Source organism: Periplaneta americana, chromosome 12 (assembly GCF_040183065.1).
Source record: "Periplaneta americana isolate PAMFEO1 chromosome 12, P.americana_PAMFEO1_priV1, whole genome shotgun sequence".
Taxonomy (NCBI): domain Eukaryota; kingdom Metazoa; phylum Arthropoda; class Insecta; order Blattodea; family Blattidae; genus Periplaneta; species Periplaneta americana.
This window is the reverse complement of record NC_091128.1, coordinates 36,283,153-36,308,129: the sequence shown is the minus strand read 5'-3', so window position 1 is coordinate 36,308,129 and position 24,977 is coordinate 36,283,153. Positions and strand designations below refer to the sequence as shown.

The window sequence follows — 24,977 nt, the reverse complement described above, 5'->3', positions numbered from 1 at the left end:
GGCCACTCCGTTGGTCCCTACTACGTGCCCCAGGTAGCTGACCTTCTGGAACAGATGGCATTTCTTCGGGTTCAACTTCAGCCTGGCTTGTCGCAGTCTCTCGAACACTTTCCTCAGGTTCGACAGTTGTTCGCCACGATGACGTCATCAAGGTACAGCAAACAGGTGTCGTATGTCAGGCCTCTCATTACGGACTCCATTAGTCTCTGGAATGTAGCTGGAGCGTTGCAGAGGCCGAACGGCATAACGGTGAGCTGCCATAGTACCTGGCCTGTAGAGAATGCCGTTTTCTCCTTGTCGTCCGGATGTTGCGCCACCTGCCAGTATCCTGACTTGAGATCCAACGTCGAGAACCACTCTGCTCCGGCCAGGGTGTCCAAGGTGTCGTCAATTCGTGGCAGGGGAAAGCAGTCCTTCTTGGTGACGTCATTCAGTCTTCTGTAGTCCACGCAGAAACGCAGGTCCCCATTCTTCTTTTTCACCAGCACCACAGGTGATGACCAAGGGCTGTCGGATTCCTCGATGACCCCTCTTGCTTTCATGCCCTCCAGTTGGCTGTCATTCTCCCTCTGTTTAGCTAGAGGGACGCGTCGAGGAGGTTGTCTGATACTTTCTCCGATCTTCCGTAGTCGTTTTGAAACAGACTGAACACGTCTTGAAATTCTGGCAGTAGATCGTGGTCTTGTCTTCTTTCTCCTTTGCTTAAATTCCCCGCCAATTCTCGAGCCAGGTCTTTCAGTGATGGGTCTAGATCTGGACGTGGTCGGTGACACTCCTCGTTATCTGCCAGAGACGTCACAGACACCACCGGCTCGACGGTACCTAGTACAGTTCCACTAGGCACCTCCTTGTCCCTATTGGTGACATTCAGGACCCTCACCGGTACCATCTTCTGATTCGGGAGTAGGGATCTGGCCACATAAACCCCATCTATCGAAGTTGTTTGCGAATCGAGGAGCAGGTTTCTCTTAGGTTGTCCGTCCAGTCTTGCCGTCACCACCATCTCGCAGCCTGCCGGGATTATCACATGATTCTCCAAGGTGAGTCTGCTGGTCATGGGTTGGTCTTCGACGTCCCTCAGGATCACTTCATCCTGACCAAAACGGAGGATACGGCTCCGGACGTCCACCGTTGCATCGAAGATCCGCATGGCGTCGAGTCCCAGGATGACGTCTTCAGTGATGTTGGCGACGAACACCCACATCTCCAATTTCCTCTTTCCCAATGTCAGATCCAGGAAAACCTCTTTTTGGATGGGCAGGTTCTCACCTGAGGCAGTACGTAGGTCATACCGGCGCAGCGGCGTCCTCCCAGGTAGGCCACACACGACTTCCGGTCTGGCGATAGTGAGCGACGCCCCGGTGTCTACTAGTACTCTGCATGGGCGGCCTCTTATCCATCCGTCAACAAACAGCTCATCGTCGCATCTTCTGTTAAAGGTCTTCAAGATCAGCCGAGTGGATGGTGATGACGGCGCCGACGTGCCCCTTATCGCATCGGCCCCGTTTAGTTTTCCTGTTTGTGACCAGATCGGTCACAGTCCCTCAGGTGTCCAGGTTCGCCGCAGGACCAGCTGGTAGGCACTCCTCGTCTTCGTCGCTCGGGTGATTTCGGTTGACGCTCCTCGATGTCGGCCACCGCGACGCTCCTAATCCGGTGCGATGCCGAGACGTTCGCCGTCAACTTGGCTGCCTCCATCCTGAGGGCCGCCGCCAGGGCTGCGTTGATGTTGCGATACTCTGCCAAGAGTAGCTGTTGTCTTATTTCCAGGTCTCGATCTCCGCTGCCGAAGGTGTAGGCCGCCTCTCCAGTGATGAAGTTAGGTGGTAGACCCCTGAGGGCCTTATGGGCAAGTTGTTCCACCGCCATCGCAAATTCTTGTAGGGACTCGCCTGACTGTTGGACCCTCGTCTTCAGTTGGGTCCTGAATGCTGCCGCAAGTTGATGGTCACCATAACGTCCCTCCAAGGCCGCCATTATCTCAGCGGCAGTCCCACCTTTTGGAACGCTGTGAAGCATCTCCGACGCCTGTCCCTGAAGCGCGACCAGCAGCTGAGTAGTTTTCTCTGCCGGTTTCCACCCATTATGCTCTGCGATGGCCTCGAACAGGCGACAGAATATCGCCCAGGACGTCGTACCGTCAAACTTCGACGTCCTGACGTTGCAATGTCTGGCTGAAGGCGATGGTTCCGCAGGGCCACTATATGGAGTCCTCAACTCTGTGGCCGCTTCTTGCATGGCACGTCGAACCTCCTCGGCAACTATCTGTTTATGTTCTCTAGCCTGGCGATCCACCAACGCGAGTATGTGCTTGTTCTCCTCAGCGTGTTTGTCCATCACCTCACTCGTCTGCTCTTGACGACGCTCGAGATCGCGGATTTTGCCGTCGAAATGGTCTACATCCTGTCTCAACTCGGCTACTGTCTCGTTTATAGTTGTAAAATTCTAGTTTAGTTTATCCAAATCGGCCTTAAGTTCGTCTTTCACGAAGGCGACAATTCCATCTACGTGGGCCGAAACGCTTTCAATTTGCGTAGTGACGTCATCTTTCACTCCGCTTATGTCGCCTTTCACTCCGCTTATGTCGCCTTTCATTCCGCTTATGTCGCCTTTCACTGCGCTTATGTCGCCTTTCACTTCACCTAATGCACTTTTCATCTCCGTTTTCCCTTCACTTATGTTACTTTTCATCTCCGTTTTCACTTCACTTATGTCACTTTTCATCTCCGTTTTCACTTCACTTATGTCGTTCTTCAACTCTGCTTTTACGTCGCTTATGTCCTTTTTTATTTCTGCTTTCATTTCCGCAATGGCTTGCAGGATCTGCTGTAGGTTCTCCATTGTCGATAATATCCCGATTCTGACACCAGTGTAAACTTTTATTAGTAACAACAATGTAATTTTATTATCTTAACAATAGGATTTGCTCTCCGCACAGCAACACATCGTTCGTTATTGCACTCCACTGACGACAATGACAATTTACTTGGACTATTACGAACAACAATGAACTTTTAATCTTAACTAATATTTATAAAGCACTAATTATAACACAGAACTGTCAGTTCTCAGCTCACAGCTCGTTTGTCTTGGCTAGTTCTTCTAGCTCAGTCACTCGCGATCATAGGATCTCGAACCCCAGGCCTTCAGAGACGATCCTCTGAACTTCGAACTCAGGTCCCCCAACTGCGGTCCACTGCACTCGAACTCCGGGCTTCAGGCTCCATAGTTACGGACACAACTCAAGTCGCGCTCTGGTCTCGAAGCTGGCTTCACTGCTACACAAGACTGGCTTGCTGTCCACTGACTTACTCTCTGACTGAATGACTGTATGACTGTCTCGCGTTCACTTGCGTCTTCTCTTTTATAACCAAACTATCGTTGCGAGAAAGTACGAGTTCTGGATAGTTCGCGATCTCGAATAATCAATAGATGCCTAGAAGATTTCCACGGATGTCAGGATGGCATTCTCGAATAATCTCGCACGCTGCTGCTCCCCTCCTTCTTCGCGCGTAGCCATGCCCCAGGAGGCAGATGCGCGCGCAACCCGCCCAAAACACGGCCGACTTTGCACTTCCTTCTGCTGGTCGTGAGTTCGAATCTCACGTCGCTGTCACAATATCATAACAAGTAAATTAGCAGTGTTCCCGTGAGTGACTTGATCCGTACTGTGTGTAATGTTGCAACGTTCACTCGATCAACCAGTGCCGATAAACCTTCCAGTGCGCTTCAATGCTTCCCATCCACTCCTGCTGCACCGACCGCTACACATTGTTTCGTAAGTAATTAAATTTCCGTTAAACTATTGGAGATCCCATGGTGGTTCTTTCTGGAATTATTAAGAATAGTTGAGTGAACCTAGTAGGCATCTTTTTTAGATTTATAATACGGCTATTTCACATTGATATCTAACTTTTAAAAATTGAATCATAAAAAAATATTTGTAATAATTATATTAAAATTAGTTCGTAAATATTTAACAGAAGACAGTACTTTAAACTTTTAAAAGCAATTTTCAAAATAAATTTTAACATCACTATCCTCAGAAATATGATGCTTTAAATCTTGCATTGTTGCGATATTTTTAACGAATTTTAACTTGTAATATTTTAAAAACATGTGGACTTAGGAGGAAATAAAAATACGCTTGTTGGTTTATTAGACCCATAGAGTTGGTAAAAAAATATAAACTCAGTCAGAAATATGAAGGTCAAAATTTGTATAATTTTGTGTGATTTGTCGTGGAATGACTCTTATATCAAACATGGGACGTCGCATAATCCACGGTGGAGGTGAGGGGTATTCCAGTGTGCGAACTGATGGCAGGCAGATGTCGAACTCAGAGAGGAATTCACCGAACAGGATGCCTGCTGGACGAAGTCTTCGTGGATTTTCACTGTATCGGGCGTAGAGAGATGAATGGAGGAAGGAGTGATAAGAATTGTGTTCAGGATGTGAGCATAGCTTAACATTATAGGAGCATAACAAGACATTACCTCGCTGATACACAGAAGGTTCTCCTGCTTCACAATACAGGCTTTCTATCTGACTCGTTCTGAAGGCCCTTGTAGTGAGTCGTATCCCATGATGATGGATAGTGTCTAAGAGACGTAACATCGATTTATTTGCTGAGTCATAAATAAAACAGCTGTAATCCAGCTTCGATTGGATAAAAGCACGATGAAAGAATAAAAGCATCACATGGTTTGCACCTTTGCGAACCCCTAACAAAAGGCATAAAATAATTAAGGACTTTTCACAACGCATTCTCAAATCACGAATATGCGCCTCCCACTTCAGTTTATAATCAAAGGAAGGCCCAAAAATCTCGCAGTGTCTGTATATTGCAACTCCACTCTATTAAGACCAAGTTCAGGATGTGGATAGAGTCCACGATGGTTATAGAAGTGGACACACTGCGTTTTTTGAGTAGAGAATTTGAAGCCATTGTGAACAGCCTATTCTGCTAGCACGTTGATGACCGTTTGCAACTATCGACCGATGGATGGAAGATATCGGGAGCTGTAATATAAACTGAAGTCATCAACGTTCAACAGAGAAGGTACTCGGTCACACACACAGTGGGCAATTCCATTGATCGCAATGCAGAAAAGGAGAATGCTTAATACAGAAACCTGTGGAACTCTGTTCTCTTGGAGATGTTCGTTAGAAAGTGTGGTATCTATTCGAAGTAGGAAATACCGCTCTGCCATGAACTTTGCAATAAACGTTGGTATACTACCATGAAGTCCCCAATCATGCAGAGTTTGCAGAATTCCATAACGCTATGTGGTATCATAAGCCTTTTTAGATCAAACAAGTCCTCCATCTACCGCCATCTCTAATGGCGGTCTCCAGCCGAACAAGATGTTCTGCAGCAGATCTGTGCTTACAAAACCACATTGGATATTAGATAATCGGTTTTCCGATTTGAGTACCCACATCAGACGTTTGCTTATAATTCTATCCACAACCTTACATACACAGCTAGTGAGAGAAATTGGTCTGTAGCTTCCAGACAAAAACATCCTTCCTGGGTTTCTGGACGTGGATAACAGGAAATATACCATCAGTCCAGATTCTGTTTTACATTGTGAACAGGAAGGGTTTACCAGCTGGTGGGAGTTGACAAAGCATGCGGTTATGGATGTTGCCAGGGGAGGTGTAAGGGGATATGTCTAGTGCCGCCTTCATCTCCTGGGATGTAAACGGTGTATTGTAATGTTCTCTGTTATCAGATATAAAGTTCGGGTTTCGTTTTTCCACAGCATCTTTGATTTTTTTAAATTCCAGGTCATAATTTCTGGAGTTGCTTATCTGTGCAAATGTGTTGGCAAATATTTCAACAATTTCTGCGAGAATGGTGGTTATTACGCCAATGATCAAAAGGCCCGGAATTACAGAACTACGTTTTCCCATTATTCGATGGACTTTGTCCCATACAATGTTAGCTGGGACTTTCTTTTTCAAGAAAGTGACGTAGTTTGTCCAGGATGTCTTGTGTTTGTGTAACTGATTATAAACTTTGATTAATGTTTCTGGTATTGGTGATTGAGGTGGTGCTGAATCATGGCATGTATATTTCCAAAATAGCATTTGCCTTTATGTCCAATGGAAATCCTGAAAAACCCCAATCAGATTTGTCGGCCATGGGGTTTGAATCCTGGACCTCCCGAATGCGTGTCTCAAATGCTACTGTCTGAACCAACTTGCTGGGTTGTATATCATTGTTTATGAAAATAAAAAAAAATGAGGTACCCTACATAAATATTATTTTAAGGAACACTGGAAACGAATATAGGTAAATCATGAGCGCAGGATTCCCATTTCGTGACATTTATTAAAATAACTCTGCTCCAGTGAGCTCAATGGCAAAATACTTATTTTCACTCTATATTTATGTATTTTTGGTCCATTAATATAGGCTTACTCATCTTTACGATAAAACTCTTAAAAATACTGTTAATGTCTGTGAACAAAAAGAAACTGAAGTGTATAAAATTATAGTATTTTATATGGTCCAAATAAAGTTAAAATAATCAAGTTATCCAATATTTCTGTAGAATATCAAGTTTTCTGTGCGTAAAGATCTATTTTATTCTTATCTCACTCATGTAGCATTACATCCATCTAGAGAAACCACAAACTTGAAATAGTGAAGGAATTATCCAAATCGGTTAATTAGCTTCTGAGATTACTTCGTACAAACACACAAACATTCTCTCTATATTAATATTGATAAACATTTATATTGTATTCCCATCATAAAATATAAATATATCTGTATGAGAATAGTGCTAATGAATAATATAATCCTTTGTTGTGTGCAAGTCTGCCTTAAATAGACAGAGTCAGTTGTTTTCATTTCATTATCGAAAATCATTTTTAAAGAATCTTTGGTATGTAACATTTTTCATGAAAATCGATAATAAGCGAGATATTTCGATTAATTTAATTCAGGCCCCTTATAACCACCCTGTTAAATAAAGTATTTTGAATGCCATAGAGCCTAAAATGTAAGTTAGAATGAACTTCATTTTTATTCCAAATTTCATAGAAATCCGTTCAGCCATTATCGCATGACTGGCAGGCAGCAGCCTAGGCAGGCAGGCAGGCAGATTATTATTGCTAGTGTTAGTGTTATTGCTACTATTTATGGGTGATCTAATATTGAAATGTATTTTGTCTGGCAACATGAAATTATTTGATGTGACTAGACTGTTGACGATTAATGAGATCCAACTTAAAAATTTATTTTGGTTGTCCATATGAAATGATTAGAACAAAGTCTATATGTCGAATACCACTTTGAAATGTGTAAAGGTAAAAGGTAAAGGTACTCCCGTAACATGCCATGAAGGCACTTGGGGGGCATGGAGGTAGAGCCTCATGCTTTCCATGACCTTGTCACTAGAATGAGGTGGTGTGGTCGGCACCACGCTCTGACCGCCTTTTACCCTCAGGAAGGACCCGGTACTCAATTTTATAGGAGGCTGAGTGAACCTCGGGGCCGTTCTGAAAGTTTGGCAACGAGAAAAAATCCTGTCACCACCTGGGATCGAACCTCGGACCTTCCAGTCCTTAGCCAGCTGCTCTACCAACTGAGCACTTTGAAATGTATACTGTTTAATTAACAAAATTATTACTCTATATATATTTGTTTTATTAATTATTGCTTACCCTCAAATTTCAAATAACACTCGCTAATAAATTTCGTTTCATGCATGTTGTCAGCTTTTCGAAAGACAAACTATGCCGTCAACATAGATTAGAAGGTAACTGCGAATTATAGTATTCGTCAGTACCGGAATTAGTGTCATATATTTGGGAAAAGGAAATTCAATCTGGCAACTAGGAAATCACTATAATCCACTCTCTAGCTTATGTAGTAATAGTAGGAAATGAATGCGTTTCATTTTTAGGTGTAAAGTAAGAAGACTGAGATATAAATATTGGCAAAATTTGATATAAATTATCATAGAACTGATATTGCATTTTAATAATAATTTTATGAAATTAATGAAATTGAATAATTGTAAATCATATGCTTTTTATATCTGGACATATCTAAACAGTGGTGAACATTGAAATCCTAAGATATTCATAGACCTGGAATGGGGTGAGGATGATCTTTCACTTTCTATATTATTATTTATACTCAATTACTTGTAATTTTGTAATTGCGATGTTATTTACTTTCAGATGTAGACATCTCCTTTTTTTCTGTAATATCCTCTTCAGTCCCGAATTAAAAAATTGAAAAAAAAAATCGGTCACATGATCATTCTGGGGTTCTAAATATCCCAAACAAAAATAAAATTTTGGGGCAATTTTCACTCTTGGTGCCCCCAAATTTTAAATTCCAATTTATAATTCTGTTATAGAAATGTTGCAAAAGAGTTACTCTTCGTTTCTATCAAATTCAATTCTTTTTAAAATTTCGAAAGTATTCAAGACACTGTAAAGCAATTAAAAGAAAATTATGTGTAGTATACTCTACAACAAGGCGGAAGGGGATATGCGGCCGTTAATTCAGGCCCAATTCCATCATTATTTTATTCGTTATGTAACGCATATGCATGGCTCTGTTATTCAGGAGCAGAATATTCTGGAGCCTCATGTGATTGGGATGAAGCAGGAATGTGTGGACTATAACCATGATCTCATATCTGAGATTAAATTTGAGGAAATTCCGGTGCCAATCACTTTTCCTGTGGTGAAATGTGAGGTAAGTTGACCACAAGGCATGGGCTGACTGATTCTATGTTTTAAATTTAAAAAGTCCTTGACAGTTGGCAGGTTGTAGATTAATGTGTTGTACTTAACTCAGAAAGCAATGTAACTTGCTTCACACCTGTCCCTAATTAATAAAAATGGAATTTTTCTTTGTCAATCCAAGCTACATGATTGGTTCTTTCTGATTACATTATGAAATCACAACTTTATTATACTAGTTGGGCAAGAGCAACTGTGTGATGTAGATGTTGCTTTCTAAGCAGCAATTTTGGAGAGCAACAAGAAGTAAGATAATTTATTTGTTAGTTTGATTAACTTGCTTGTAATGTTTGTTGTGGTATATTACTTATTGATGATTGAGTGTGATTTACATCAAGCACAAGTTTACAATCCATAAAATTGTTGTGGATATAATACAGTTTCTTACGTTATCATAATGTAATGCTAGGCTAATATGTTGTCACTCATTCTTTGTGCTCTCTTGCTACTAACAGTAAGATGGAGGAGTTACAAGTAAGTACAAGTAACAAAATGAATGTTACAAACAGGTGCGTGAAAGTGCATGAGATACTTTGGGAATTAAAAAACGACAAATTAGAGCATTCTACATAGAGCCACCAAAGCCAATCTTTGTATCTGATGGGAACTCTGCAGATGTAGAGAGCGGCAGGTTCGACATCCTAAGTGGAAGGAAACTGAGTGCTGAAGCTGAAGTTATTTTTCTTAATAGTGACAGAATAGGTGGACCAGACGATATTCCTTTTATAGAAGAAGAGGAAGTTGAGTCATCTGTGATAGGAAGAGAATGATACCGTCAACATTGCAATGTGTGGAAATGGTGCCATCGGGGAAACATAAGTGGATAAAACAGTGGGCCCTATGTTACAACAGTTTAATCAATCTCTCCAGAGAGTGATTTTTAAAGATAGAGATGTGACAAATTTTGTTTTCTGTATAAAAAAATTGCTTTGTCCATGTAAAAACTGTTTTAGTCTATTTTCACATAGTTGTTAGATGTAGCTATACAAAATGCTTGGCAGCCAAGTGGAAGATCTGGCTCACCATTGACTGAATTAGAATTCAAATGGGTGATTTGAAGAAGTCGGGAGTACCCCAAAAGGCAAGGGGTGACCGACTACTTCCAGCTACAGCGTTATTGGAGCTACGAGACGTGTCCAGAGAGTAAGTTTCCCTGGGGCCGTTTGCAGAAATAAAATACAATTTTATGGAAAGATTTATTTGAATAGATCAAGAAATTGTTGAGCTATTTTATCAACATATTCCTCACCCAAATTGAGACTTTTTCTTACTTTGGGATCAACAGAGAGGTGCAGATGGCTGTCACACACTAGTTCTGATTCCAGACAGGAGACTTCTACGAGGGACAAAAGTTGATCCCACAGTGCGACGAATGTCTCAGTTTCGGTGGGAAATTGTTGAAAAATAGGTCAACAATTGCTGTATCTGCTGGTCGACGTGGGTTCCTCCAAGTTGGTGATCAGGCGGTTCAATGGTCGCACTCGTGCATTCCTTTCCGCACATTTGATATATTCTCGCCATCCAGCCCTTTGCGTTCTCTCTTCTTTTTTCATCTCTGTTTTTTCCTCTCTGCCGGCCACCATTGCATGTGGAACACCCACCACATCACGGCCATTTTCACCTTCTCATCCCCCCTGTATAGATTTGCCACGTCCGTCTACATGACGGAATTTGCTGAGAATGCCTGATTATGCCTAATTTTTCTTCCTCATCTAGCTATTTATATCGATTATTAGTTTAAGTTTTATAGGCTTATAACTCCCGTCTAATCAGTGGGGACCTTTCCTGTCTCAGTGGTGCTGTCCCATGATTTCGAGCGTGACTTCCGAATTGTGTGGCCCGACAAGGCTCCCAGCAATGAAGCAATAGTGGACCCTTCATACTGCCCCTATATCCAAGTTCAGGTGCGAGCCCGGACCAGAGGTCAAGTACATTCACGTAGAGCCCCAATGGGGGCCCGGGACGATTTAGAAACACTCAGTGACTGACTCTGCTAGCTGGGACGGATATATCGCTCCGACATGTTACTGCTGGCTAATGGGTGTTGCAGTGTAATCACCCACAAGTCCCCTGAAGCTGTGTGGTCTCGGATTACTCCGGCATTAGTGGGCGAGCTCGGAGTTAGCCGAGTAGTCCAGCGGTTGTGTTCATTGTAAAGTGGGGAGCCATGGGCGGTATTCCCTGGTAGAGGCATAAAACTGCGACACGCATCTGGTGTAAGACTTGCCATTAGGTGTATAATGCCCAGTTTCAAGGATGACTTGCGTGAGGTGGGTTGCTTGGGATTGGGATATGGGGGCATAGACCACGAAGAATTTCTAGATGTTTCTTTCTTACGCCCCCACGGTGGCCGGCTGACGCCGACGGTTCCGTAGGGTTGACCAAATCTATATGTCCTCGCGCTGCTCTTCTCCCCTACAAAAATAGCAATGAAAGAAACAGATGTTAGGAATAGACAGTACAACTGGTGGTAATATGACGAACACTGCAATGGACTTGGATCCTGAGAAAGTGACAGTTAAACTGCCGCCTCCAAAGGTTATTAGTATCACCTTGAATGGAACCGAAAAAAACAATGAAAAACATCAGTCCATTCTAGGTGAGACGCGCTCTCTATGAACTTGTTGGCAAGGTCAGAAATGCAACTCGACTCCGCAACGGCAGTATCCTCATCGAGACTGCATCTGCAAAAGAGAGTGAGACGCTGTTGAAAGCAAAGTTACTGGGGTTAAACCCCATCAGAGTTGAGAGACACTCCTCGCTGAACACTACGCGAGGAGTTGTGCATACGGATTCTCTAGATGGCATGCCTCACGAAGAGATTCAACTACACCTGGCGGAACAGTCCGTGTCCAAGGGTTACCGTTTACTGTGGAACGGACGGACTGAACCCGTGAGCACAGTCTTTCAGACCTTTGAAACGTCTCTCTTGCCAGAACGCATCTTTGTCGGGTACGAGTGGGTCCCTGTGCGTGTGTATGTGCGGAACCCAATGCGGTGCTTTAGGTGCCAACGGTTCGGATATACGCAGAAACACACAAACAGTATCATAATGTGCAAAGTTCGGCGCTGCTGACCATGGGAATCCCCATGTGGCGGCGCCGAGCACTGTATGAATTGGTCTGGGAACCATGCTTTTAATTGGAAGAACTGCCCAAAGTAGACGATTCAAGAGCTCCGAGTGCGGGAAAATATTACGTTCTTCGAGACACGTAAGCGTATTTTAGATAAAGAAAAGAAGGCAATGGAAAAGTCCTATGAGTCTGTACTGCAGAAAGCAACAGAGGAAATTGATTCCACCATGCAAACACCACGTCTTACAAATGTGTCTGGGAAGCGAATTGAGATCGCAACCGAGAGGTTTGTGGACACTGCCACTCAGACTGCTGAGCCAGACGACATGTATTAGCTTGACATCAGGCCTTACGTCCATAAGAAGATCGTTGCTTTGACAGCAGAGAAGGATTATAGGCCTGGTAGAACACCAGAACGTCGCACTCCTAGTTCGGTTGGAGGGTCGAGATCACGCCCTCGATCACGTCTTCAATCAAGATCACGATCAGGAGTGCGAAGAACTGCAAGTGACTCGCCACAGTCGAAGACTAAGCAGTCCTAGGCAAGGCCACCAAGTCATAGAAAAGATAACAAGAGAAGATTCCCTGTAAAGCCACCATTATCATTTAGCTCCTCACGATGACTAATATTGTACAGTGGAATGTGAACGGTTTTTGCAGCAGATATACAGAACTACAACAATTGGTCTATCAAGAGAACTTTGCTATTTTATGTCTACAGAAGACACACCTCCGATCTGAACATCCCTGAATATATCAGGATAGAGTGTTCACTGTTATGATCATCTTGCCGGTATTCGGGCCAATGGAGGTTGTGCCATCTTACTCCGCCAAAGTATCTTCTCCTTTGTCATGAATATTAACACTCCTCATCAATGCATAGCTGCAACACTACCTTTATCTACGATTTAGTTTTCAATAGTGTGTCTGTATGCCCCCAGAAACTCCCTTCACAAAGAACGAAATTGAACATATCCAGTTACAGGTTCCTGCTCCATATCTGTTAGTGGGGGATTTCAATGCATCCTACCAGTCTTGGGGCTCAAATTCCGATGATGACAGAGGAATGAATTGGGAGAGGTATGTACCCGACTAAATCCCATTATACTGAATTCAGTGGAAGCAACACACCTTTCCCTCGCTTACTGTACTTTCTCCATGATAGATATCTCCATTTGTAGCCCAGATTTGCCCACGCATTTCGAGTCGTATGTGACTCATGACCTACATGGTAGTGACCACTACCTGATCCGAATGCGTATGTCCACTTTACGTCCTGCGGAATTTCCCTCTCCAAACTGGGTTATTAAAAAGGCGGACTGGGTGGGATGTTTGGAGACCACATCACTAGATGATAACAGACGTGAAAGTGTGGACTCCGTAGTGGAACATTTCTCAAATGTGGTTATTAAAGTCTGCGGAATTATCTATCCCCCGGTCGTCCTGCAGGCCAAAACGCTTCTCTGTCCCTTGGTGGACGGATGACTTGCAGAGATACAATCCGAGACCGCAAACGTTCCTTACGCCAAATTGAGTGCCATCTGACCCCAAGATAATTTTGTCCAGTTTGAACGTCTCCGAGCCAAAGCTCGTCGCACTGTGTGCGATGCTAAGAAGACGCCTTGGCTAATTACGTGAATTCATTGAAAAAGAACGTCCCAGCTAACATCGTATGGGACAAAGCCCATCAAATAATGGGAAAACGCAGTTCTGTAATTCCAGGCCTTCTGAGCAATGGCGTAACGACCACCAGTCCCACAGAAATTGCTGAAATATTTGCTTCCACTTTTGCACAAATAAGCAGCTCAAGAAATTATGTCCCGGAATTTTAAAAAATCAAAGACACTGCCGAAAAGCGAAACCTAAATTTTAGATTTGATAACACTGAACACTACAATGCACCATTCAAATCCGAGGAGCTGGAGGCAGCACTAGACACATTCCTTGACTTCTCCCTTGGCCCTGACAGCATCCATAACCGCATGCTTCGTCATCTCCCACCAGCTGGCAAATCTTTTGTACTCAGAATGTAACATAGGATCTGGACTGATGGCGTATATCCATTTTCTTGGCATTCCACTATTGTAATCTCAGTCCAGAAACCGGGAAAGGATCCATCTTGTCTGGAAGCTACAGACCAGTATCTTACACCCGCTGCATATGTAAGGTTATGTGAAAGATAAAGTAAACGCCAGATGTGGGTACTCGAATCGGAAAACCGATTATATAATATCCAATGTGGTTTTCGTAAGCACAGATCCACTGCAGACGATCTTGTTAAGCTTGAGACTGCCATTAGAGATGCTTTTCTCAAGAAGGAGCATCTTATGGCAGTCTTCTTTGATGTAGATACTACAGGATGGTATGGCATTCTGCAAACTCTGCATGATTGGGGACTTCGTGGTAGTCTACCAACGTTTATTGCAAAGTTCATGGCAGAGCGGTATTTCCTAATTCGAATAGATACCACACTTTCTAACGAACATCTCCAAGAGAACTGACTGAGTTCCACAGGTTTCTGTATTAAGCATTCTTCTTTTCTGCATTGCGATCAATGGAATTGCCCACTGTGTGAGTGACCGAGTATCGTCTGTGTTGTACATTGATGACTTCAGTTTATATTACAGCTCCCGATATCTTCCATTCATTGGTCGACAGTTGCAACTGTTTATCGACGTGCTCTCAGAATGGGCTGTTCGCAATGGCTTTAAATTCTCCACTTTTACAACCATCGTGGACTGCATCCACATCCTGAACTGCGTCTTAATGGAGTGGAGTTGCAATATACAGACACTGCGAGATTCTTGGGCCCCATGTTTGATTATAAATTAACGTGGGAGGCGCATATACGTGATCTGAGAAGGCGTTGTGAAATATCGTTAAATATTTTATGCCTTTTGACAGGGGTTTGCTGGGGTGCTGACTGCATAGTGCTTTTACGTATTTATTGTGCTCTTATCCGATTAAAGCTGGATTATGGCTGTTTTATTTATGGCTCAGCAAATAAATCGAAGTTACGTATCTTAGACACTATTCATCATCATGGGATATGACTTCGCTATAGAGGCCTTCTGAACGAATGTGATAGAGAGCGCATATTGCGAAGCAGGAGAATCATCCCTGTATCGGCGACGTAATCTTGTTGTGCTCTTATGCGGTTAAGCTCCGCTCACAGCCTGAACACAATTCTTACGATCCTCTCACCATCCTTCTCTTTAAGGCTGATACAGTGAAAATCCACAGAGACTTCGTCCAGCAGGTGTCCTGTTTCGTGAACTGCTCTCAGAGCTCGACATCCGCCTGCCAACAGTTCGCACACTAGAATATGCGTCCCATGTTTTATATAAGTCTGAGCCAGCTTTTTTTTTTTCTAGAGTTGGTTTTGGTGAACTCTTATCACGATATCCAAATTGTTCTTTAGTTTTTACTGACATCCTGTATAAATGATTTTGTTGATTGTTTCTTTGCTGCAAATGAACAGTTATTTAAATATAAATTGAGCCTATACATTAGTGCTTTACAGCTAACTATATGCTTTTTACAGAGCTTTTTCGTTTTTAATTAAAGCAACCCTGGGCCAGATTCCTTATCTGCTCCGACTCTTTAAGCATCATTCAGTGCCTGCATTGTCTGAATTTTGATGATTCGCTTGTATTGAGAAGCCAGGAACTTTTCTACACTAACCTGAGGTCTGATTGTCAGATTGGAATAGTGTGGAATTCGGGTCATGTTGGCATTCCTGGGAACTAGGTAGCGGATGCTGCAGCAAGGGACAGTGCTATAAAGTATCTGAGGTGTATTTGAGTGAGAGGTTGCGAGATATTGTAACTTTTATTTCTAACAATAATGTAATTTTATTCTCACAACAATAATCACTTTCTACAATTTAATTTAAACATTCCCGTCAACACTGGAATTTCCACCTCACACAGCAACACAATATTCGTTATTGCACTCCACAGACGACAATGGCAATTCACTTGGATTATTGCGAACAACAATGTACTGCTAATCTTAACTAATGTTCACAAAGCACTATTTACAAAACAGAACTGTCAGTTCTCAGTTAGTTTGCTTTGGCTAGTTCTTCTAGCTCAGTCACTCAAGTTCACAGTATCTCGAACCCAAGACCTTCAGAGACAGTCCACTGAACTTCGAACTCAGGTCCCCCAACTGCGGTCCACTGCACTCGAACTCAGGACTTCGGCGTCAGTCCACTGGACGCTCACACAGCTGCGGACACACTCAAGTCGAACTCCGGTCTCGAAGCTGGCTTCACTGCTGACCAAAAACTGAATTGGACTCTCTTCTCCTCGCGTCCTGTATTTATTAGTTAAACCACAGTTTCGAGAAAGTACGATGCTCGAAATTTCTCCTTCTACAGACTTCTATTCTCGCTGCTTCTTCCTGGACGATTCTGTTCGGGAGGTTTCGTCTCCCCCTTCACCTCGCACAGCGAAGCACTACCAGCTTTGCGTCCTCCTTTGCCTCGCGCCGCAATGCACTTCCCTTGCCCTCTCAGCATGCAGACGTTCCCCTTAAGTCCGCCCACCACAGCGACCAACGTTTCATCTCCTGTGTGCCCTGTCGGACACGCGTTCGAATCCCGACGCAGCTGTCACAATATTCATAATTACGTGAAACATACAATAATTTAATTTTTAATTTTAGCAGGTTATTTTACGGCGCTTTATCAACATCTTATATTATTTAGCGTCTGAATGAGATGAAGGTGATAATGCCAGTGAAATGAGTCCGTGGTCCAGCACCAAAAGTTACCCAGCATTTGCTCATATTGGGTTGAGGAAAAACGCCGGATAAAACTTCAATCAGATAATTTGCCCCGACTGGGAATCGAACCCGGTCCACCTGGTTTCGCGGCCAAACGCGCTAACCGTTACCCACAAGTATGGACAACATACAATATGATGGCAATGGGGAAGGAGAATGGTCTGCACAAGAGGGAAGCAAATTACAAAGACTAAAAAATACTGTTAGAGTTTGGGATTCGTCCACAAGAACGTCACGACACGAAGAGCTTTTTACTCACCTGCTTGAGGATTGGCCACTGTCATCTGACACATGACCATCCTACACGGTGAGCCTGAACTAGAGTGTGGTATATGCCATGTTCCAGTTATGGTGGAACATTTTTTATTGCATTGTAGAAAATATGACCATGTCCGTTGGCAATATGGAATTTGACTGACTCCACGTGACGGTCTTGGAAATGATTTTAATTGTACGAATGCAGTTCTGACATATTTATCGAATACAGGACTTGACAGGATGATTTAGTTTTTTATTGTCCCGTTTACTTACCCTCTAGTCCCTTTACATCCGGAGGTCAGGTTTGTTGTTTAGTATATGTTTTTAACAAATTTGACATTCGGACCTTTTACATCCGGTTATTTTAGAAATGCGCCAGATAATTTATTTCTGGTGGCATTAGTTTTATTATTTTATTGTTTCTTTTAAGTACTAGCTACGATCTGAGAACTTCTCACTTTTATGATTTTTATGCATCATCTTGTTGAAACTGCATTTGTGTACCTCGTTTTAGCCGTGACAACGCTTTTTAGTTCTTTTAAGGATCTTGATTATTGTATTGTGTTTCTGTTTTGTGAAAGATTTTAGATAATGGCGCAAATAGCCATAGTAGCTGACGCGCCGATTGGAAACCTCACTAACTAACTTGTTATATCTGTTCCAATAAATATTTGCATAAAATTGTGTTTTCTTTGTGTAAACGACTCCGGGGAAACTTACTTTCTGGACGTCACTCGCAGAATGTCTGATTATATAAGCTACAATGGAGTGGAACAGTAGTGATTCCGATACTGAAAGCAAAAAACTGCTATGTGCTGGTGAGAATGCTCTTCTGGCATACAACGTTCTCAAAATTTGATGTAGGTGTCTGGAGCTGATGTTTTCTGTCATATCATAAATACTGTTTTACCTTACTAGAGAAATATATGAAAATCACAGAAAAAATTGATGTAAAACATAATGTTACGAAAATTTGTTTTGTTCATATGAATGTATTGTGACAATAATTTGTGATTTTCTATAAATTTTCGTATATGTGTGAAAGCACAGTGAAGGAGACTACGTGTCCTGTAATGATGAAATTATGTATCTTTGTTCAGATATTGTGAAAATGATTTTCTTATTTTTCTATTTTTTGTATTATTTGTATGGAATGTGGTATTACGTGGGGCAGAAACGTGGACATTACGACGAATTGAAGAGAAACGAATTGATGCTTTTGAAATGTGGATATGGAGAAGAATGGAACGTGTTAAGTGGACAGACAATAAGAAATGAGGTCGTGTTGGAAAGAGTGGGCGATGAAAGTATGATGCTGAAACTGATCAGGAAGAGGAAAAGGAATTAGTTGTTTCACTGGCTGAGAAAAAATTGCTTCTGAAGGATGCACTGGAAGGAATGGTGAACGTTAGTAGAGTTCGGGGTAGAAGAAGATATCATATGATAGACGACATGAAGATATATGAAGGGTACACGGGAATAACGATCAAGGTCCATTTTAGAAAGTTTCGAGAAAAACGAATTTTAAAGTTTAAGCACTTAGTACTTTGTTATGTGTGTATTTAATAGAAATTGACGTAGTGGAATGTCAAGAACGATTATTTCTTATTACTAGCTAGACCACATGATAGTACTTCCTTTCCACTATAAGATAGCATTATTAACTCAATTTCGATTTTTGGTGGACCTTGATTGTTTTTCCCGTGTACCCTTCATATGGATCATATGAGGAGACAAATAGGAAGGTAGAAAATAGGGAACATTGGAGAATGATGGGTTTGCAATGAAAGATCAGATCTTGGGCAGAACACTGAATGAGTGATGAATATATTATTTGTCTCCGAATTCAGTTAAATTCAATAAATTGATTGAAAGATTTCATTATAAGGAACTTGATGTTTAAGATTTGACAACATAATAACCTAGCATTAACAGTGTTACCATATGGTCATACCCTGCAATTCCACATATTCGCTTCAACAATCGAAAACAAAAGCATTGTTGTGTTCAATTACATCCATTTAATCAGTCTATAACGGAATAAACGAAAAACTTGTCGAAAAATAGTTCAGGCTTATTTTCATTTTCACTTTATGTTGGTCTAGAGGCTTAATTTTGTGTATGGATTCCAATTCATTGAGTTTGTATGGAGGTCTGTATAAGATTATCATCTGGCCTGTTTTATCTTTTCGCACACTGGCCTTACATATTTTATATATCCACAATGTGCCCTTTGTAGAATGTAAATTTGCTCTTCGGCACGAAGTATATTCTATGTTTACGAAAAATTATCACACTTTTATTAAGTGAATTCCTGATCAGTTTCTAATATACGAAATGTTCTGATACATGTGAGTCCAGAACGGTACAGCATTCTTGCAATTATTGTTTCTGTTGTCCTCTGATAATAAAGTGCATTTAATATTAATGGTACTGTAAAGACACATGAAGTCGAGGTATCAGTTTTTCAATCTTAAAATTACTACTAATTTACATTTGTTTAATTACTATTCAAGACATTCGGTTCAAAGGCATTCGTCTTAACTCGCGCAACTTATTCTGACCCCATACTTTTCGCATATGCTTGTAAGTTAGCAAAATGTAATTATATTCATTCAGTATTATAGATATTCTTCTGTTACACTCTCTGAATTAGTTTCTATACTTATTTATTAATTTAGTTTTTTACTTTTTTTTATTTAATTTCGAATATTTGGACTTTGGGTCACAAACGACCCCAGCTAGGTTGTGTGCTACTTCCCATTTTATTTCATTTTGTTGATCTGAAGGTATTTAAGTGCTGTTATGACTCTGTACTAGCTCCAGGTGTAGCTACAATATGCAGCTGGTACTTAAATCCATTGTTGTAACGTACACTGCTTCACTAACATTCTGTGCTGGATACGGTTTCAGTCATAAGTAATACCTGATTGTAGTAAGTTGTTGTTTGTACTACATTATACGGTACTATGGTTATATACTAATGCTGGTATAATGGAAAGCATACATAGAGCAGCAAGCCTTGTATGATATTGATAATAACTATTATCTGTATTATAACTGTATTATCTTAACATTTAGTAAATAGAAATTTAATAAAATATTTTTTATAAAAGACAAAAACAACACAACAATAATATAAATAAATTTAATATAATATAATTATAATAAATTATATACTACATCATATGCATATATAAAATAATAAGAACACAACAAAAAATAAAAAAAAATTATCTGGGATCAGAAGAAACCCCAGGTAGGTTGAATGTAATTGTAGACCTGATAGGTTGCAAGGATTAAAGAAATTGACATAATATATTGTGCGAATTCTCTTCAAAACATTATTGTTGGACTCCAATTAAGTTGAAAATTTGTTACAATTATCAGGAAAGGTCTTTTTTTTCAAGGTAGAACAAATTTGTCTACCTAGTTATGATCTTTACAATAACAGTTTTTTATTAAAAACTTTCCTCATCAGAAGATTGCCACGAGGACAAAGTATACTCTACAATTCGTGTGTTTTGTATAAAAGAAAATCAATATTACACACATAAGCCTGATACAGGACGACATCGCAAATGAAATACTGGTAACAGTCAAACAAGGAATAGTAAACAGATGGACGAAATATGTAAAAGAGTTATATGAGACAAGGAATCATCCAGATGACTTAGCTATAGGAGAAAAGAAGCCGTATCAAAAGACGAAAAAGGAGTTTATATTTTAAGCACAGAAGTTTAACTAGCACTTAAGGAAATGAAGAATGGGAAAGTAACAGGAGTTGATGGAACCCCATTGAATTAGTGAAATGTTTGGGTAAGACAAGAAATAAATTCTATCAATATGAGAAAGGCGAGTGGCCTGAAGATTTTACGGAGGCAGTGTTGATTACAATACCAAAGAAAAATAATGCCAAGAAGTGTAAGGAGTTCAGGACTATCAGTCTAATATCGCACTCGGCGAAGATTCTCTTGGGAATAATGTTGCACACTCAAAGTTTTGGGGACTACATGCTTCATTTCCCAATTCTCCTGCTAGAAGGGCAGTAGCTTCTGAATATGTGAAATGGTTTCCTACAGCAAATGAGACAATGTGTACTGTACATCTGTCACGAAAGAATCCCCACGAAGGATACTAATGTGATACATTTTTGGTCATCAGCCCCAGGCTCTTCTTTTCTCATAAAATTTCCACCTGCTATGAACAGATGTTCAATTTCAGTGTTGTCACTAGAAGCTGTACCATCTAATTTGAGGTAATAGTGGTCCAGCTCACTATATTGCCTATTTCCTTTTTAAGGATGAATTGGGTGACTTGGATCTATTGAAGGACGACGTGATGCTGGAAGAAACGTCATCAGAGAATGAAGTACGGGCTGAGAGGTGAGTGTGATCTTTGTTAATTTCACGACTATTCCACTACTAACATATCTACTGTCGCAACCATTATCATTGCCACAGTTCCACTACTACCACCACTACTGTCACAACCACTATCTTTGCTACAGTTCCACTACTACTATGACTGCTGTCACAACCATTATCATTGCTACAGTTCCACTACTACCACCACTACTGTCACAACCACTATCATTGCACTATTCCACTATTACCACGGTAGTCGTAGCATTGTTACCATTTCACTACTACCATGACTGCTGTCACAACCACCATCATTGCTACTACCTATTCCACTGCTACCGTGACTACTGTCTCAACCATTATCATTGCTACTATTCCACTACTACCATAACCACTGTCATTCCACTACTACCATGCCTACTGTCAGAGTCACTATCATTGCTACTCTTCCATTACTACCATGATTACAGTCTCTCCCTGTTTCATTAATACTATTCCACTATTACCGTCACTACTCTTTCAACCACTGTTATGGCAGCAAATCCGCTATTATCATGAATGCTGTCTCAACCACAATCAGTCGGCCATGGTAGCAACTTGGTATAGTGCTGGCCTTCTGTGCTCGAGGCTGCGGGTTCGATTCTGGCCCAGGTCGATGGCAGTGACGTGTCCTTAAATGCGACAGACTCATGTCTGTAGATTACTGGCATGTAAAAGAACTCCTGTGGGACAAAATTCTGGCACTCTGGCGACGCTGATATAACCTTCGCTGTTGTGAGCGTCGTTAAATGAACCATAACTTATAGTTTCAACCACAATCATTGCTATTGTTCCACTATTACAATCACCACTGTCAAAATCAGTACCAGTGCTACAATTCCCCTACTACCATGAGTAGTGTGTCAACCAAAATAAATGCAAGGTTTTCAAAGCCCATGTAGGCTAGTTGCATTGCTAATCGGAACTCTGTGTAACTAAAGTAATTCCCTCCCATAAATTCCCATGATATTCAATCGTGAAAGTGATTTCATTGTATTTATTACCGGTATATGTAAATTAAGATATGCTTATTGCTTACCTAACTTTTGTACACTAAGTTGATCCTCCGTTCCTTCAGGGCTGCGAACCTGCCAATAACGTTCTCATGGAGGGGCTGTGATTCCATCATCTTGTCCAACTCATCTTTTTGGAGCGAAATATTCCCTAACGCTGACAGTCTCTTCTGTGACATTGAGTTTCTATGTTTTGTTTGTATTCGTTTTAAACACGAGAAGCTCCTCTCGACTGATACGCTAGTATGTGGTAGTATTAAAATGAGGGAATATAACTTATACACTTCTCCAAATACATCTTTGTGTCACAAAGAAGTCTAGCACTTTCTTAACTGGTATATTCCTATATTTACTGTTCTGGTATAAAAGCTCAAGTTCAGTTTTTAGAACCTGCGTCTTTTTTAATATGCTGAAATAGCTAGCTTACAGTGAATAAAGCGGATCATGTGGGAAGTTTTTACTATAGGCTAAGTGTCAAATTTGGAAGCATCAGCCAGGCTGACGAAACGAAGTTTTTCTAAATCCCCAAATCTTTTATAGATCTGCATGATGATGTCAATGATCCCAAAGAACAATATCTTGTGATTACGATCATGTTCTACATCACTTTTTCCACTGTAGCAGCAGTCTGTACTTCCTCCCTGAGGATTCACTTCTACTTTTCGCTACGTTCAAAATTCTAGCATAGTGGAGTATCTGAAATTTTCACATTAAGCAAAGAAGTGCTTTTGTCATGGCCCCGAAATGATAAGTCCTGCTTGCTTAAATACAAAGCAGCGTCAATGACTGACCGCACAACATGTCTGTTTAAACAAACATTTTCAATATATTGCGCTAACAATAGCCTAGCAGTTTCTTTCAGAATATTCCCAATAATGTTCATATTCTTCTGTAAATGTTTGAACTACAGCACACACTTTAAATGTTCCACCGAATTTTCATGTTTTTGTAGAGCACAACTAACATTATTTTAGAAAATCACTGAATCCAGTTTCATTCCACACTTTTTTTTAACTCCAAGTAGTAGGCATGACTAACAAAATAGTATTTCAATGTAGTGGCACCCACACAACCACTCACTGATGCTTGCTGTACCATGAAGTTTTAAAATTAAATTCGTATGTTTATCAGCTTGTGAGTTTAACGTTTTACAGTTTATGTCTAAAATTGGCCGAGTTCTGTCTACAAACAATAGATATCTCTTATACTGCTCACACTGGTGGTTAGTGTCATTAAACGGATTCATTTTCACATTGCAACATAACAATACTAAAACTTATATAGTAGGTCTTAACACATTTATTAGAAATTCATTACAATCTAAAACACACTTAATGTCTTCACCTAATAAAGTAATAAGTATTTAAAATTGTATTTTAAAAATTTTCACAACTGAATAGTGAGAGTCAAGAACTCGACATAGGCCTACCGACACAAAACACGACGAAAAACAGACTATGGCACTGAGGAAAGGCAAAAATTCATTCACAACTTCCACTAACAAGGCTATGTTCAGGATATCAAACTTTCTTTCAATTGCTTTCATAGTATTAATTTTTGGTGGAATTTTCCTATGAGGGACAGTAAAACTGTAGGCAGAAGAATAAAAAATGAAAGGAATGAAGATATCAGCACAAAAATTAAAATTATAAAACATAATAGGACCTAGATAGGAAGAAGACTTGACGAAGCAGAACTTTTAGGAAAGAATTTTCTTTAGGATGGGCCATGTTGCTGGACAGACAAGTAGTCGTAAATCTCCGTGTCACCCATTATAGAAAGCGCATCGACTGGGCTGAAGACCAAATACGTGTTCGTCACAGCAATGCCCGTTTCTTGAAAAGTATGGAAGTGCGGGGGGAAATGTCTCAGTCGTTGTCATAGCACCACCCTAACACAGAAGAACAAAATAATATTTTAAATTTGAGAATCATTGCCTCGTCGCTGCTGCTCAAGGAACTGAGACGTGAAAGTTACACAACAGCGGGAATATTTAAACAGACTGGTGATACTGTACTTGAGATTTATTGATTTATAGTGCTATAGTTTTTAAAATTGAATAATTTAATATGTGAAATATAAATCAAATGGCACACAAAATAACAAGTGAAATGTTCTTCACCTTCTTCATTTGAATAGCCGCTGCTGTAGTGTGCAGTTGAACATACAGCGATACAGTTTAGTTTATTTCAAAACTACAATATGCCAGAAATCGTGAATACTTAGACATGATCCAGGCTGTAGAAGAAATTCGGAACAGTGAAGAACTACTGGCCAGAGTTCGTCATAATTGGACTAGAAGATGTGAAAGCTGCACGCTCACTGATGGTGAACATTTTGAATAGTACCTGAGTAAGATGTGAGTGGAATGTGATTTACAGAGTTTATTACTCTTTATTCCATTATTAACGCCCAGAATTAGAGATTCGTAAAACAACAAACTGTAATGTTAATTACATCTTGTTCACAAAGTTACATCAGTTTTATTTTTTCATTAATTGTAACTGAAACTTCAGTCCTAAGTGTTGTCACTAATTTGGACATAATTTCCTGATTTTCACGTTATTTCTTTTTATTGCTGTACATATTTCTTGCTTACATTAAAATTATTACGCCATGCCGAGTATTGAATTGTTAGTGTATTGCATTGTAAGTTGATAATT

At 40.7% G+C, this 24,977-nt stretch overlaps 1 protein-coding gene across 2 annotated transcripts in view; it reads left to right on the top strand.

Annotated features, from left to right (window-relative positions):
* Positions 1 to 24,977, top strand: part of LOC138710270 (zinc finger protein ZFP2-like) — an 83,729-nt gene that overhangs the window by 41,302 nt on the left and 17,450 nt on the right. For both annotated transcript variants that reach the window (XM_069841006.1, XM_069841007.1), the window contains exons 4-5: positions 8,597 to 8,728; positions 21,201 to 21,283. In XM_069841006.1, the coding sequence (XP_069697107.1) occupies positions 8,597 to 8,728; positions 21,201 to 21,283 (215 nt within the window). The remainder of the gene's footprint in view (positions 1 to 8,596; positions 8,729 to 21,200; positions 21,284 to 24,977) is intronic.